Source organism: Chionomys nivalis, chromosome 17, assembly GCF_950005125.1.
Source record: "Chionomys nivalis chromosome 17, mChiNiv1.1, whole genome shotgun sequence".
In the NCBI taxonomy this organism is placed as follows: Eukaryota; Metazoa; Chordata; class Mammalia; order Rodentia; family Cricetidae; genus Chionomys; species Chionomys nivalis.
In genome coordinates, this window is record NC_080102.1 from 54,529,722 (window position 1) to 54,546,996 (window position 17,275).

Below are 17,275 nucleotides of genomic sequence, written 5' to 3' on the forward strand. Positions count from 1 at the left end.
GAGAAGGAGCCACACAGGTGTCCAATGCTCTAGGCTCCTTTTCCGACCTCCTGTACCACCTCCCTTCCGAACCCCAAGCCTGCAGGCTCCTGAGGCCCCTCAGCTCTTCTCAAGACTCCCCTTTATCAGACTTCCCAACCTCAACCCCTCCACAGACCAAATCCCAGCCTCTGCCACCCACCAGTCCCTGGTCTCTCACACCAAACTGAGGGGGTCCACTCCCAGCCAGATACCAAGTCCACTTACAAGCTCTCGTGGACATCAGTGACCCTGGGCCACACCACACCATGTCCTCACCCCCCGCCCCCACGGCACCTTGATGATGCGGTTGAAGTCCTGCTTGTCCACACGCAGAAAATGACAGTTATTTTCCCGAAGGATGATGGTGGCTGCCCGAGGTGCGTCGTTCACCAGAGCCAGCTGTCCAAAGTCATCTCCCTCATGCAATGTGGTCACCAGCCCCTGAAGCCAGGACTCAGTCACAGCCCACCCTAGCACCAGCCCCTGTTGGGACAGACTCAGACATCCGTGGGAGCAGCAGCCTTGGGACTATCAAGAGGAGTGTCCGTGAGGACATGAAGCAAAGAGCATTGACACTCCAGCAGACTGTGCTGGGCTAGAGGGAGAGCTTACCTTCCCGTGGGTCACCACATTGACGGATCCCTTCCAGATGATGTACCACGAGGTGCCCTTGTCCCCCTGGCTAAACACTGACAGAAACACAGATCACATCAGTCCTCTTCTGTCACCCACCACTGCCCCATGGCCCCTGACCCTGTGGCCAGCCTGACTTACACACAGTTCCTGCCTTGCTGTGTGGTTCAAAGAGCAGAACGGCAGCTAATTCCCGCTTCACCTAGGGTGGGAGAAGGAAGGACCAATAGTGTCAACCTGGGGAGAAGAGAGACAGGCTGAGAGAGGGCGAGTCCGGAGACACGGCTGCTTGTCTTTGGGATGTTCCAGAGACAACGTAAAGAAAAAAAATGGCCAAAGAAGTGGGGAAAGATTCAAACTGAAGGCTAACAGTAAGAAATTTGGTAGAGAGACTGGAGAGATGGCTCAATGGCTAAGAGCACTGGATGCTCTTCCAGAGGCTCTTTGTTTGATTCCCAGCATCCAGATGGCAGCTCACAACCATCTGTAACCAGCCAGTTCCAGGGGATCCAATGCTCTTTTCTAGACTGCATAGGCACCAGGCATGCATGGTTTATACAGACATATATGTGAGCAAAATATCCATACACATAAAATAATAAAATAATTTTAAAATTGTAATAAAAAGGAGGGGAAAAAAGAAGCCAAGGTGTGTGGCGCATGCCTGTTACCCACACACTCTGAGTTGGAGGCCAGGCTGATCTACAAAACGAGTTCCAGGACGGCCAGAGCTGTTACACAGAGAAACTCTGACTCAAAAAACAAACAAACAAAACAAAACAAAACAAAAACAAAAGGTGGGGTAAATTTAAAAAAAGAAAAAAAAAGAAGCCAGGCAGGTGGTGGTGCACACCTTTAATCCCAGCACTTAGGAGGCAGAGGCAGGAGGATCTCTGTGAGTTGGAGGCCAGCCTGGTCTACAGAGCGAGTTCCAGGACAGGCTCCAAAGCTACAGAGAAACCCTGTCTCAAAAAAACCAAAACCAACCAAACAAACAAATAAAATTAGAGAGAGAGAGAGAAAGAGAGAGAAGAAATCTTCAAGCCACAGGCTTGAAAAGGTGGGAACTGTTACACACACACGCACACACACACACACACACACACACACACACACACGCCCCATCCAGCAGTAGGCAGTAGGAGCCCGGGGGCTCCCAGAGGAAGAGGTCTAGCTAAGGACAAGCCCGTGTGTGTACTGACGGAGTTGGAGAGGTGGGCCACTGCCTTGATGTGCAGTAGTTCTTCGAAGATGAGGTCCAGCTCTTCATCTGTCCGCTGACCTGGGCTGAAGGAGCAGAGAAAGTCTGAGAACTGGGGCCAGAGCCAGAGAGGAGCTACCTCACCTGCCTGTTGGGGCCCGGGACCTGGAGCCAGATGGCAACTCCATGACTATCAGTCAATCCACTGTTATCAATAACAGGCATTGTGGGTGAGGCCCAGGTCCCGGGCACTGTGCTAAGCACCTTTCACGCACTATTTCATTCCATGCTCAGACTATGATGGGGGCACTGTTATCCTCAGTTGACAGAAGAGGAAGCTGGCTGAAGCGGCCCAAGGTCACCTGGTGAGTAGCTGATTGGGCTAGAAGCTGAACCCTGACTCAGTCAAAAGTCCACACCCTCTGTCAGTGGGGAGGGAGTCTTTAGACCCTCTGGCCAACACCCGCAGGAATAGAAAGAGAAACAGCCTGGGATGTGGGGGCTGAAGTCACATGGCAAGTCCAAGGCAGAATGAGAGCTGAGTTCAGGCTTCTACTCCTGCCCAGGTTCTCTCCCCCAGGTGAAAGTGAGAGCCTTTGGGGTATAACCGAAGGCCACGTGAAAGTGGGGTGGGGACAGAGGGCAGGGCTCTTCACTCACGGCTTCCGCAGGGCCACGGTGAGTAAGGCATCAGGCCCCCGCTGCGAGAGTAGAGCCATTGCCTCAACAAGCTCCTCTTCCACGTCATGAGTTCCCGCAGGTTCTGGCTCTGGTCCAGGGAACCTATAGAATTGGGCATCTCGGTCCTGGAAGGTCCAGTCATGTTTCACTAGGAAGCCAAGGCCCAGGCAAGGCAGAGAAGAGAAAATGAGGCCAGGTATTGGACTTCATACGAAAACCCTCACCATGCCTTATAGCCCCTCCAGAGTTCCCAAAAGAGTCCAGTCCTCAGGTCAGCCCTCCCTACCCCCACCCAGTCCTAGTGCCCAATCTGAGCTCAGCTCACCATGGTAAAGGGCACCCTCATCCAGCAACACCTGGCAGACACCCACAGCTTGGCTCCGTGAATGGACGCCAAGCCCCAGAGACAAGATCACATCCACCAGCTCCCGGCCAGAGCAGCATTGCCTGTGGGAAATGGAAGGGGGCCAGACAATCAAAGTGGGAGTGAGCAGGATCTCTATCCAAAGTCACCGTCCGGGCCCAAGCCCAGTTCTTCCCCTGCAAAGCAGGGCTGAGCCCCAATGCCTGGAGGAGGAACAGGGATAGAAACTGCCAGGGTAACCATCAAGGGCAGGCAGGAACCACACTTGCCGCTTACCGGTATAGTCGGAGATGGTATTTTCTGTCTCGGATGAGGGAAGGGTAGGTGGCCAGGAGATGACGGTGGAGGAGCTTCCCTGCCTTGAGCACGCGCTCTGTGGTGGCCTGTAATGAAGTGGGGGGAGGGGATGACAAACTTAGGCCTGAACCCCACAGCCTGTTGCCCCCTCCCAGTTCTGCTTTCCTCTGCTCATACCTGCTCCAGGCTCACACTGAAGTCCAGGGACTCCTCACTGTTGGTGAGTGGTGTCTGAGGGCAGCAGGGAGAATTTGCAGATCAGAGAGAGGGAAGTGGGACCTGTCCCTGCCTTTCTCCCTTCTTCCCTTGCCTGAGTCTCGGCCTCAGTATATCCAAGAGCCTTTACACCACAAATACACAGGTGTTGCTTGCCCAGTGCACAAGACACTGCCTGTTCCCCATGCTGCTGCCCCTCTCAGACGACAGTTTTATCCCACACTGGTGTGCTGCGGGTGATAGCCCCCAAGACCCCCTACGCTGCTCACCCAGGGTCCACCCATGCTCAGGCTACCAAGGCAAACAGGCCTTGTGTGTGGTTGGTGGGATGGTGGGAGTGGCGCTGGAGGAAGTTGGAACACACAACACAAGATTCATGAGAGGCCAGGGCACAAACATCTTGGGAGGCCTGGGAACACCAGCTCCCAGCTGGGACTATAGGCTTGACCCCAAGTTCAGCTCCGTGCCCAAACTCCAGCACTCTGGAGGGCTGTGGCTCACTTAATAAACACATAAACCCTGGAGCCAGACTCTGCACTGATGGTGCGATCTTGAACAATAGTTCTATGTATGAAGTCTCTAAAGAGCAAGTTGCAGAAACCCGCGAGCTTTCGGCAGGCCCCATCGGTTGTCACAGATTGCTTGTTTAACCATTGCTGTGCCTATGGCTGTGCGTATGGTAGCTCCCATTATTCAGTGAGGCACAGGTGAGGCTGTGGCTGGAAGACTTGTTTCTTTCTAGGAGATACTGCAAACCACAGCCCTCTACGGGTGGACAAAGCCTTGGCAGCCCATAAGACTTACTTACCATGGAAACATTGGTTAACAAGGGTCTTTGTAGCAATGTTGCCACCAGGGACTCCAGGGCACCCGTGCCCTGGCATATCACCACGAAGACCCCTCACAACCCTCTTTTCCAACCATCTGAAAACGGAGAGTTTATGAACAGCTCTGTGCAGGCTGCCCTGCTCTCTATGAACCCTCAAAAGCACCCCTTTCAGCTCACAAAGCACATCTACCTCCCTGATAGCACTGCATCCTAGGCGTGGTAGGCAGAGTAGGGACTGTCTGCTCCCTGTGAATTACGGGTCAACAAGTCTTGAGGTGAATTCGAGTACCCCACATAAGGCAGCCATGCATGCACAGGACTGCTAGTCGGTAATGGGTAGGCTGGAGCTCCTACCCAAATGGTTTCCTTACCAGTCCCATTCCAGCCATCTTACCTGCCAGCACCCAAGGACCTGGAAAAGCACTGGCCAGGGAGCTGGAATCCAAGTCCTCTCCTGGAGACTAGCAGGCCTTAGGCACAGACATTTTGTCACTAGACCCAGGCAAAGGCCTGGAGGTCTGGCATGGGTGCCTAGCCCAGCATGGAGCGGAAGTCACTAGGTGTCCCAAGGGTAGCCCTGCCCGGGTCATGGGGGCCCAGACCAGTGCCAGACACACAACCCTAGAGACTTAAGGACAGGAAATGCGGAGGAGGAGCCAGGAAGGGAGGAAGGGCAGGAATGCTATCCAGCCAGGCCCTGTGTTGGAACAAACAGTGCCCGAGTGCTAATGACTTCTTGTTATTCATGTCAAAATGCCCAAGTCACCCTAGTTCCTGCCCCAGCTCCCTTTGGTGCCTACAGTCCAGGCTCTAGCGTGAGCTCCGTTACTATTGCTAGATTTATTTGTGTGTGTTTGTGTGTGCGCGTGTGTGTGTGTTGTGTATGTGTACGCATGTGCTCATAGAAGGTAGAAGAGGGTATTAGAGTCCCTGGAACTAACTGGAATTACAGGTCATTGTGAGACACTTGACAGGGTTGCTCGGGATCAAACTCAGGGTCTCTGCATGATCAGCAGATGCTCTTATCCACAGAGCCATCTCTTCAGTCTCCGGTGGTGGTTGTTGTATCTCTTCACTCTCTGGTTGTTGTTGTTGCTGTTTTGAGGCAAGGTAGCTTGCAGCCCTGGCTGAAGTCACTAAGTAGCTGCGGATAACCTTGAACTTCTGATCTCCTCGCCTCACTTCCTCAGTGCTAGGATATCAAGAATTGCCACTATGCAGGCTCCCGGCATGCTAAGCCCGCACTCTACCCACTAAGCTCCATCCCTTAGCCAACCCTTCCTGGAATTATCCTGACCTAGAAGGCCACATGACCAAGCTGGTCACTTCCTGCCCTACCCCAAGGGACGGGCATGGGAGTCTGAGGGCAGTAGCCTGAGAGTGCAACCGTAAGGCATGTGATCTTACTTAAGAAGCTGAAGCCCTCAGAGCCAAAGTCACCAGAGCCCTCAGAGCCTAGGGTCACACAGTTGCTCAGAAAGGGGTGATTCAGGTGTCGTCTCCATGTGAAGCAGGTGTTTGCACTCTATTTCACAGCCAGAAAAAAGGTTGCATAACCCACGCTAACAGGTAGCAAACAGCATTCACACCAGAGCCTGTCTGAGTCCCCAGCCCCCGCATACCGTAATCTCTCGTGAGTTCAACCCCTGGACATCCTCGGGGCAGGTCACAGGCACAGAAATGGCAGAGGCATTCTGCCTTCAGGAGCAAGGGACACTCTTGTTAACATAGCCCTTCTGTGCTCTTGCGATTGGGGACCTTGGTGACTTGGGAGAGGACTATGAATGAGCAGTAGTGGGCACCTGTGTGGCCACTGGAGCCAGATGCCTGGGTTCAAATGCTGCTTTCTGCATGGCAGCCAGGGTGCATGTGACCTTATGCTGACTTAAGTTCTCTGTGGACCAACTTCTTGTCCGTGAAGGAGAAACCTATCCCAGAGAGTTATTATTGTGTTATTGAAATAAGCTAATAATCTCAAGGCCATGGAATGGTCCCTGCCTTGCAGCCACTGCTCAGCAAGAGTTAATGCAGTAATCCAGCATTCTACTTCTTCTGTGTACTTTCCTACTAACATGGGATTTCCCGCTGTATGCTGTAAATATGTTTTATTACCATTGGTTAATAAAGAAGCACTTTGGGCCTGTGGCATGGTAGACTAGAGCAAGGCAGAGAAAACTAAACTGAATACTGAGAGAAAGAAGGCGGAGTCAGAGAGATGTCATGTAGCAGCCAAAGGAGACAGATACCAGACAGAACTTTATCTGGTAAGCCACAACCTTGTGGCGATACACAAAGTAATAGAAATGGCTTAATTTAAGATGTAAGAGTTAGCTAGAAGTATGCATAAGCTATTGGCCAAGCAGTGTTGTAATTAATATAGTTTCTGCATAATTATTTCGGGTCTGGGTGGCTGGGAAACAAACAAGCAGCCTCTGCCAACATCCTACTGCCTTGACATATGGGCTATGGCTGGCCCTGGTCTTGATCTCATGACCCTTGAGTATCATTTTGAGGTTCTCAGTTGGAAAATAATGACTGGTGTGGGTTAAGTGATGACCCTCAGCCCTTGACTATTAACGCTTCTCAGCTGAGGGCAGGAAGGATTTGAGGTGGCAGAGAGGTGCTGGCACTAATCTGATGGCCGGCCCCACCCTCCATCTCTATCACTAAGAATCAGAGCTTGGCTGGAAGGACAGTCAGGGAACCAGACAGCGTGGAAATCCACCAGGCCAGTTCCTTTGGACATGTCTAAAGTCCTAGGCCAGGTGGTGCATGGGGCAGGGACAGAGAGCGGGTCAGAGCTATTCTGTAGGTAGATCTTGGGTACGAAGCCCAGTTCAGCCACTTAGCAGCTATGCAGCCCTTCTCCTGCTGCTTGACCTCTTGGTGCCTCCCTTTTCACATCTGTAAGACGAGAAACCATTAGCATTGACCCCACCAGGCTGCTGTGAGCATATTGAATGCAGCAATAATGAGCTGTTAAAGGGCATGGGGCATAAGTATTGTGATCTTACACTATATTTGGATGGATTTGTTTTGGGAACAGAGACACTTACCCCCAAACTATCATATGAATGGAAGAAACATTCCAGGCTTGCTTGAGTCTGTGGGGCCCACCCAAGGTCACCCCGATCTTTCTCCTGTTCCCACATATAGTACAAGACCTCATCTTGCCCTCGTATTTTTCAAAAGTGCTCTTTACCCCTGGCTGTACTGACTTAGCCATAGTTGGTAAATACTTTCTGCGTTAACCGTGGTCTGGTCTCCGATGAACTCTTCTTCAGGCTAACCCACTTTCCCCAGGGCTTTTTGAAGAGGTGGGTGTAGCTTGAACAACCCAGCCCTGTCTCTTGGGCTCTGGGCTCACCTTCTTCACCCCGTACATGCACACACCCTGCTGGGACTTGTTCCCTCACAGGAACACTTCATGAGTCAAAGGAGCCTTAAGAGTGTCAAGAGGTGCCGCCACAAAGACAGCCAAGGAGCTCCCGAACACACACGGTAGACTGGACCTACCTCACTGCACCCCTCAAGGGCGAGCACAGTAGAGAGCTGGGGGACAGCGGTCTCTAGTCCTAAACACTTTAGTCACCAGTCCTCTCCCACTTGTCCCGTGAATGGCAGAGGTGGGCCTGCTTCTGAACCTTTGACACCGTTTACAGTCCAGCAACCCTTATTTTTACGTTTCCAGCCTCCCGTGCAAGCTGGTCCTTCCTTTCTGAGGTCTTAGGGGAGCTAGGAAACTGACCGGCGACTTCCTCCACCCTCTCACTGACTTTGGATCCCAAGAGAGTCCCCAGTGACCTCATTGTCCTGGTAACTGACCTTCTCCTACCTCCTACCTAGCTTCTCCAAGCTGGGAAGGGGACAGGAAATGCACAAGTAATTATAGCCTGAAGGGGAAGGCCGGAGGGAGGTTCCAGAGGCTAGATCCCAGCAGGAACTACCGCCCTGCAGTGACCCAGAGCCTGAGCAGGGACTTGGGGTAGAACCAGTGCCCCTCCCACCCTATTAGAAAAATCCAGGGAGAGAAGGGCAAGTAGGGACTGGGCTACAGTGCAGGGAGTCTTCTCCTCTAGACACACCTGGGGCTTTCTCAACCTAGCCCCCTTATTAGAAGTGACAGTAGTGTTCGGACAAGGTAGGGAAAGGGGGCAGTGGTGATGATTTTACTCAAAGGGATTTGTTGGTGAGAAATGATCCTTTCCAAGTTTGTTGCCCACTTCTGCTTTCTCTCCACCCTCAACTCTGTACCCCTTGTCCCAACAAACACAAACACACACGCATGCACACACACACACCACCTTCCACTTAGTACCTCTGCCCCTACACACACACACACACCACCCTCCACTCAGTACCCTCTGCCCCTACACACACATACCACACCCTCCACTCAGTACCCTTTGCCCCTACACACACACAACACACCCTCTACTCAGTACCCTTGCCCCTACACACACACACACACACACACACACACACACCACTCTCCACCCAGTACCCTCTGCCCCTACACACACACTCGCCCAACCTCCACTCAGTACCCTCTGCCCCTACACACACACACAACCCTCCACTCAGTACCCTCTGCCCCTACACACACACACCACACCCTCTACTCAGTACCCTTGCCCCTACACACACACACACATGCCCAACCTCCACTCAGTACCCTCTGCCCCTATACACACACACACACACACACACACACCCAACCTCCACTCAGTACTCTCTGCCCCAACACACACACATGCCACTCTCCACTCAGTACCCTCTGCCCCTATCTACCCCCCACCCCCACAGCTATACACCGGTTACAGACAGGACTGTCAAGCCTGGTGGTTGGGAAAAGAGAAGAGTATGCTGGGGACTGGATTCTCTACCGTGCCCCCCCCCCAGCCCCCATCCTTCCCACTCCCTTCCTTCAGCAGACATTCTCCACTCCGAAACCTCTTCAGTCCCCTATGGTCAGGTGCCAAGCTTTAGCTACACAAATGCCTCACCCCAGGAGCAAAAAACAGAATCAGCCCAGTTCAATTGTTCACCAAAGGAGACCGTTGCCACAGTGATGTGTCTAGAACAGTAACCAAGCTAATTTCACCCCCACTTGACCTGGCCCCACATCTCCCACTGCCACACAGAAAGAAATCACAACACATAAGTCCATGCCTGGTACAAGGAGGTGATGGATAAAGGATAAAGCCCTAACAGGGGGCGCAGATCAGCACACCACACACAAGGCTCTGATTATGTGGTCTGCCACACATACCAACTCTAAGCTGCCCTGGCTTCTCTCTATCCAAATGTTTTACTCCGCACCCCTAGAGCAAGCTGCCTGGCCCACCAGCACTGCAGTCCGAACTCTTCCAGCCCTAATCCAGACTGGTAGATGGAGGGTACTCACCCAGCGAAGTCCCTGGATGCAGCTGGGCCGCCTGTGCTCGAACACCAGCTGGTAAGAGCAGCACCGGGGACGGTGCATTCTTTTCAGCACCATATTGAGCAGCGTGCCCTCTGGAACCACGTCAGGGAGACTTCCCACCTGCGGTGCCCCCACAGCTGGACTCTCCACCACAGCTGGGCCCACCTGCCAGTGGTTCTCACCTGGCCAGCTGACCTGTAATGTAAGGAAAAAAGTGGACAGCCATCGGCTGGAGGAGCTGGATCTCCACACTACACCACGTTTAGCGTGCTCTGCACTTAGACTGGTCAGGCGGAGGTGCAGCAAGCCTGCCACTAGCCGGGGGAGGGACAGGAAGACCTGCCCCGGTCCTGACGGCTTGGCGCACCTAGGGGTCTCCAGCTGGCTCACAAAGATGGGGCCCTTCTCAGTCCTCCCTGGAATTGTGCCTCGCCTCACTGCCCATGTCCTGCAGGCATGTCCACCTCTCCCGGCTTGAGGCTGTACACACACTAGATCCCCAGAAGCAGCTTAGCCTCAAACTCTCCTCCCCACCACCTTCTCCCACCCAAACTCCCCACGTGTCGGCTTCCTCTCCCGCCCTTTCCAGCAGCTTTCTTTGGCCCTGACCCGGGCTCCACCTTACCCACCTTCATGTTTCTTCTCCAGCTCACACAGCGGTGCACGCTCTAGCAAGAGGCGCGCTTCAGGGCAGCTCCAACCTGGAATCCTGGAGGGGTGTGGGTGCGAGCGACACCCGGGCGGCAGCGAAGGGCCAGTTCCCAGCAGGACAGGTTGTCTGGAGGAGCAAGATGCAGGGCTAGGCAAAGGGGCTCGACCTGGGTGAGTAGAGGTCTGTGGGGAGTGGGGAACCCCACCCCTCCCCAAAGACTAAGAACTCCGAGCCTTCTCCTCGGTTCCAGATGTAAACGCCAGCTGGCACAGGGCGCTCAAGCGAAGCTGCAGCTGGCACTGATCCGGGCGGGAGCTGTCACACCCCCTGCGCTGCCCGCCCCTTCCCCTCCCCTGGACAGGCCGAGGGGGCGGGGAAGAGGCACAGGTTTTACGGTAGGGGTGCTCACAGGGGAAGGGGCCGGACCCACAGTCGATGGAGTCTCTACCCGGGACTACGTCAGTGAGTTCAGGCTCCGGACCCGAAGCCCCAGCGGGTAGGAAGTGCCTTGGGGTGAATGCCACAGTCTCAGCCCGGGCGCCGGGTAAGGGGCAGTAAAGGCTGCACCCGCCGCCACGTGGCCAGGAGGAGAAATGCAAACAAGGAAACTAGGGAAGGGGGAGAGAGTGAGTCATGGCCGCCCCACCCGAGAGGGAAATCCGGGCTGGGGCTGCTTCCTGACCAGGGGCATCCGGCCTCCCGTTTGGGTTCAGGGTCTCCAGCAATCTTCTTGTGGGGAATCCCGCTGTCTGGCTTCCCACCTTTGCTCTCCCAATCGCGCGGGTTGGGAAGTTGAGGCTGGAGGGGAGGGACCATATTCCAGATGGAGAGACGAGCAGATGCATAGACTGTGCCAGGGTTTAGATTTATGGTAGAGTTTCAAAGACAGTCTGGACTTTAGAGGGTCACGCCTCTCACCCCCTACCCTCCCCGGGCTCCCCTAAGCCGGGCTAGATAAAAGCAGAGGCCCCACACATCCCTGGGCCTCATTTCCAGTGCCACACAGATGGCGGGCACTTCGTCTCACTCATGCCTGCTTCCGAGTGGACAGAGACTGTGACCTGGGACGGCGATTTCCGTGGCGCCCGATAATTGCTCAGGAAATTAATGAGGGTTTAGAAGGCACAGGCCCCGCCCCCAGCGTTCAAGGACTCTTCCCTTAGCCCATTCTCTTCTCCTTTCCCACTGCTTGGGGGATGGGGGTTGCTAAATCCAGCACAGTTAAGTCCATTTCCACCCAGAACTGATTTCTTGATGCGAGAATTTTAATCATCATTAAAAAACCCGAATTTTAATGCGTGTGTGTCTCAACAGTTTTTCTCTCCCAGGGGCGTTTTAGCACGAACGTTTTAACTCCTCCAATTCTGATACCATCTGACTGGCACGAAATGGAAAATCCGTACTTTGAACAAACACTCCAGGTCATCCGTGGCTCCCACCCTTTGAGACACTCTAGTGAGGGTTTCACTGCTCCTCCGAGGAAAGAAGGGAACCTGGGAAGGAGTCCTGCCCACCACTCAAGTTCTTAGAACTTGGAATAATGACTTGGAAACTTGGCCTAAGAGGATAAGAAATAGATAGTCTCAGGAATGTTGGCGGGCAGGAATTGTGGTTGGGGGTGCGGTGGTGGCACTCAGGATACCGGATCCAGAAGAGTTCCCTGGAACTGGCTGTGGAGTAGGAAAGTCCCTGTTTCCTACTCTTGTTGCCTCACTTAGGGCAGGAGGGAACGATGCCGAGAGAGACGAGGCAGGACACCTGCTTACCTGTTGATCTAACCATGTGCCTGACCCTGCTTCCTATCTAGTGACGATCCCATCCAGGCTGTCTGGCTCTGCTTTACCTAAGGGGGAAAGCTCTGAATACCTTTGGAGGTATTTTAGAGACAAGATGCACCTTGAATGAGGACACCATGATCCCCACAGACCACTGCCCCTCAGTGAATGAAAAGACAAAGTGGCCCAAGAGTCACATTCGCCCTTCCTGACTGGCATACAATGTGACAGCTAATGCCCCTGTCACTGTGCCTTCTCCTTGAGGGCCTGGACCTTCAAACTGGGACTCCCACCCTTTCCTACGCTGCTTTTGTTTGTCATGGCAGTGAGGAAAGTAGTTAATACACAGGAAGCACCTGAGAAAGCCGTCCAAACGGCAGCAATGACTGTCCCAAACGCACTGGTCCCATCTTGCTTTCATTCCCTCTGTCCTAGGAAGCCACAATGCTGGGTTTTGTGCTTACCTAGTCAGCAGCGACCTGAGCCACCAAAAATAATTAGACAGCCCTTCTTGGCAGGAGTCAGGTTTCCTGTCGCCTGCCCATGCAGTGGGTCTTCCTGGGATTGACAGACGGGACCTAGCCAGTGCAGTTACTGCTCCTTAGATGTTTCACTGAGCTGAGGGCCAAGGGACAGGGAAGGATGTCTGAAGAAGACATCCAGGCAGATGGGCCATCTTGGAGGTGAGCATGCCATGCCTGTTGCAGCATCCACCCTCCCCAACTGTCATTACATGCCTGGTAGGTGCCTTAGACAGAGAAATAATAATTAAAGTTAACAGGCACTACGTCCTGTTTTTAATACTTCATTTATATTCTCTTAATTGTCACAACAACCCTGTGAAATGACATTACCATCATCCCATTTTTCAGATGAGGAAGCTGTCCCTTCAAGTGAGCTTCTGTCAGAATGCAGGTCCCCTAGGACCCGCTGTCTCTCAGGTATATGGCGGTTCTCCCGGTGACTAGGCATAGAGGTAGGAAAGCTGAGGGGGTGCTGAGAACCAGGCTTTGACTCTGGAGTGTGTCTCTTCCAGCTAGGCCTCTTGGCTGACTTTGCACACACCGAGCCCACAGCTTCCTGGATTTCTGCTGGAACCTTAAACGTGCCCAACACTCTCCTTCTGCCCCAGGGGGCTCCTCCTCCAGCCAGCTTTGCCTCCCAGCTCCGGGAGTCCTGCCAGCGCCTAAGCAAGAAACCTGTAAGGTAGTGCCCTTCTCCTACAGCCAATCAGGCACCTAGGCGGCTGGTTCAGCCAATAGCAGGCCTCTCCTTTCCCCACCGCTGCTGCTACCACCCAGCGGTTGCAGCCCACTCATTTTAGTGTTCGCTCTCTCGGAAAAACCACTTTTCTTTCCTTACACCTTTGATTTGCAGCTGAGGGAACTGGAGCACAGAAAGGTGAAGTAATCTACCCAAGGTCGCACTGACAGCAAACTGTAGGGCCGTACTTGGGCGCATAATGACAGCCCGTGTTCCTATCTACTGTCAACCACCTCTCCCATCCCTGATTGTTGCCTCTGCCGCACCTCCCATCATCCTCTCAGTGCGGTGCATCAGCATCATTAATAACAATCTTGAATTCGTTTGACATTTACCGGAGTTGTCAGGAACTGTGCTGTAGAACCGGGTAGCTGATGCCACCCCCAAACTCTGGGCACAGGCTGGTGGGGTAGCCCAGCTGATAGAGTGCTGGCCTAGCATGCACAAAGCTCCAGAATCCATCACCAGCAGCAAATAAATGAGTGTTGGTACATGCCTGTAATCCAGCCCTGGAGACGTGGGGGCAAGAGAATAAGGGGTCATCAGTTATAAAGCAAGCTCAACGTCAGCCTGGACTACAAGAGACTGCCAGAGAGAGGGTGGGGGGAGGGAGGAGAGAGAGAGAGAGAGTTAGATAAAACCCAACCAACAAAGACGTTGGGAACATAACGTCCAGTGGGGTTATCTTTCTGTCTCCCTTGCCAGCACAGTATGTGGCATAAATAGTTGCTGGCGTCGTGATTCTGGATGGAGATGAAGTCAAGGGGAACTCTGGAAATCAGATGCCGCCTGCTGCGGACCTGTGCTGTGCAGATGTGGGTCAGGAGAAGCGTTGATCCTGTCGGTTTATTTTCAAGGTGTTGCCTTCCTCCACGTTCCTTATTCCTTCACAAGCTCTCGTCACAGCATTGGAGATGGAAGAAGCTGTTAACACGTGGCCTTCAGTGGAACTGCAGAAAAGAGGCAGCTTGGACAAGAGTGACCCTAAATAAGCAGCAGCGGAGTTAAGGTCCAAAGCCAGCCCTCTCCCAGAATCCCTGGACTTCTACCTTGGCTAGAACTAAGCAGTCGTGGGGAAAGATTAAGACAAGCACCCAGCTCCCTCCCCCGCCTTGTCTGGACTCTGCCTCTGGGCTCCGGAAAGTCCTTTAAATCTTTTCCTAGGCTCCTTCCCCAAGTACTGGTTCCAGTTCAGTTACTCCTCTCCTCTCCTGCCCATTCCTGGGGTGGGGGCAGAGGCAGGGAGCTGGAATGTTGATGGGCACGAAGCCAAACCTTCCTAGGACTAACAGGTCAGAACCGGTCACTCATGGGCCACTTTGGACAGGGATGTGAGCAGAAGAAGGCTGGTCCCTGCCTTCCCTAAGTTGGGGAAATGAGCAAGCAGGGTTTACAGGCAGGTCTGAGGACTAGCAGGGAGCTTGCTGGAACATGAATAGGGACATGCTTCCTGCTGGTGCTCAAGATCCCCGTGGGTGGCAGAGGGGCAAGGAAACACTTGCTGGAAAGACCTGAGGTGTTGACCAAAGGGTGGAGAACAGGCTCACAGAAGGCATAAGGCTAAGTCTAGAGGGGCCTGTGGTGGAGAGCAGGCCAGTTACTCAGAAAATGTGTGTTTCACCAAAACAAATCAGATAGCCTGGCTTCTGCTTCTCTGGGAGGAGGGGAGACAGACAAAGGGACGGACACACCCACACACCCACACACACCCACGCACGCACATGAGTGTGAGAGAGTGTCAAATGTCCTGGAGACATCCCATTTGACCTTGGTCAGTACTCAGAAATGGCTACTCCAGTTGGGACTCGCTTTCCCCTCCTTCCAGTACCTTCTGCCTTCCTCAGCTAACATCTCCCCACAGAAGACCACCTGGCCGTCTGTAGACCACCACTCCTCCCAGGGACGCTCTTCAAGTGTTCCCAGACTTTATTAACCTGTTCCCATCCTCACCTATGCTGAGCCTTTGGACTCTGTCCAGCCCTCCCTGATACCTGCTTTTGGATACTGGCAAGGTGGTGGCCGCAGGAGCCCGGGAGAGAAGTCCTGCCGGGTAGGCCTTCTGCATCCCAGGCCTGACTGCTGGCTTGCCCCAGCTGTCCTGAGTACTGGCTAGGGTGGAGGAGGGAGGAATAGGGGAAGGAGCGCAGCTTTGCATTTAGGCCAGGAATAGAATCTCTCTCCAGCATCAGACCTGCCCCAATCCTGCCCCCAAATCCTGCTCAGGAAATGCTGGGGCCAGAGAGGAAGCTGCACAGTCCAAGACTTCCTGGCACCAGATCCACTGCCCATTTCCTCCCTTCAGAGAGGCCCTAATCAGAGACCAGGGGAGGTGCAAAGATGGAAACCAGAGAAGAAAGCAGAGAGCCAAAGGGATGTCTATAAATCCAACCGAGAGACCGCCTCAGACGACTTTGCCTAGGATGGAGAGCGGCCTCAGTTATTCCGACTTCCCACGTTAGGACGACAGGGACTGCTTCCTGCTCCCCAGCCTCTCCCTCTTCCTCCTTCTCTTCCTCAGGGTTTGTTACCTTCAGGGGAAGGGGTGAGCCAGTCAGATGCTCCACATAGACACATTGCAGGAGTGGCCAGAATTCTGGCCTGACCCCTCAACTACCCAGACTCTTCAAGCCTCCATGGAAGCGCCCTCCCCAATGGGCCTGGGAGTCATCACAAACTGCAGCCACTGCCCAGTTGCTTTTCCTGCAGGTGTCCTACCTGCATCAGTTTTGGTACTGACTGGCTTTCCTGTGTCAACTTGACACAAGTTAGAGTCATCAGAGAGGAGGGAGCCTCAGCTGAGGAAATGTCTCCATGAGATCTAGCCATAAGGCATTTTCTCAATTAGTGATCAATGGGGGAGGGTGTAGCCCATGGTGGGTGGTGCCATCCCTGGGCTGGTGGTCCTGGGTTCTGTAAACATTCAGGTTGAGGAAGGCATGGGGAGCAAGCCAATAAGCAGCACCCCTCCATGGCCTTTGCATTAGCTCCTTCCCTCAAGATTCCTGCCCTGTTTGAGTTCCTGTCCTGACTTCTTCCAGTGATGAACAGCAATTTAGAAGTGTAAGCTGAATAAACCCTTTCCTCCCCAACTTGCTTTTCGGCCATGGTGTTTCGTCACGGCAATAATTAAGACAGACTTCCCTTGGAGGTCCATATTCCCTGCCTCATTCCTGACACTCACCATGCTCACTATTCCAAGAGCCCTCTGTGGGAGAAATCCGTGGCCACTGAGCGGGAAATGGTTTGGGATCCCTGCAAACCTCTCACCCACTACACTGGCTCTGCTTCAATCAGGTTGTGTACCTCATACTCAGAGCAGCGTGTGGGGGGGATGCCCTGAGGTGAGAGGGGTCAGTGAGGTTCCCCTTTCCTTCCACTGGTCTTTCTCCCTCCCTTTGGCTCCTGCAGAGATCTATCTTTGTGCCTTTCCACCCTGCCCATGGCTTAGCTGCGCTTCTACTGCCTCCCCCCATCGCTGATACAACCCTTCCTCCTCCAGAAGGGGTCATCAAGCATGGCCACTTAAACCTCCCTCGGGTACCATGCTTGGGTCCCTACTCTGGAAGAAGTCAGAGATCAACCAGTTTTTAGGTTTTACTCACCACTGCCCTCATGACCAGGATCTGCCTGCTTTGGAGGAAGCCTGGGGGGGGAGGGGGGAGTTCCTCGTGTAATGAACCCATCCCAAATTCCAGTCTCAGCGTGAGTCTTCATCATTCCTTGTGCCAGGCTTTAATGGCTGCCCTTCCACCTCATAGCTGCAGCCTGACGCAGCCTGACTCTTCCTCCACCCGCTTCAGTGAGCAACTCACCCAGGTGAATCAGCACTGTAGGCCCCAGGCTGCAGTCCTGCTGAGGTAAACACAGGATTTACCTGCCCTCTGTTTCCTTTACACCAACACTCCCCACTCCAGAGGA

The 17,275-nt window shown here is 53.6% G+C and overlaps 1 protein-coding gene across 3 annotated transcripts in view; it reads right to left on the bottom strand.

The window, feature by feature from the left end:
* Rapgef3 (Rap guanine nucleotide exchange factor 3) overlaps positions 1-11,405 on the bottom strand; it is a 30,722-nt gene extending 19,317 nt beyond the window's left edge. Inside the window, exons 1-11 of one of the 3 annotated variants that reach the window (XM_057792675.1) lie at positions 10,729-11,405; positions 10,297-10,445; positions 9,650-9,862; positions 3,375-3,428; positions 3,177-3,283; positions 2,862-2,983; positions 2,516-2,684; positions 1,857-1,941; positions 796-856; positions 634-710; positions 316-462 (exon numbers count right to left, since the gene is read on the bottom strand). In XM_057792675.1, coding sequence (XP_057648658.1) covers positions 316-462; positions 634-710; positions 796-856; positions 1,857-1,941; positions 2,516-2,684; positions 2,862-2,983; positions 3,177-3,283; positions 3,375-3,428; positions 9,650-9,862; positions 10,297-10,302 — 1,041 coding nt within the window. In that variant the 5' untranslated portion in view covers positions 10,303-10,445; positions 10,729-11,405. Of the gene's footprint in view, positions 1-315; positions 463-633; positions 711-795; positions 857-1,856; positions 1,942-2,515; positions 2,685-2,861; positions 2,984-3,176; positions 3,284-3,374; positions 3,429-9,649; positions 9,863-10,034; positions 10,183-10,296; positions 10,614-10,728 lie in introns of those variants that run through there. The other 2 variants (XM_057792674.1, XM_057792676.1) reach the window with 2 other exon arrangements.
* Positions 11,406-17,275: the final 5,870 nt, after the last annotated feature.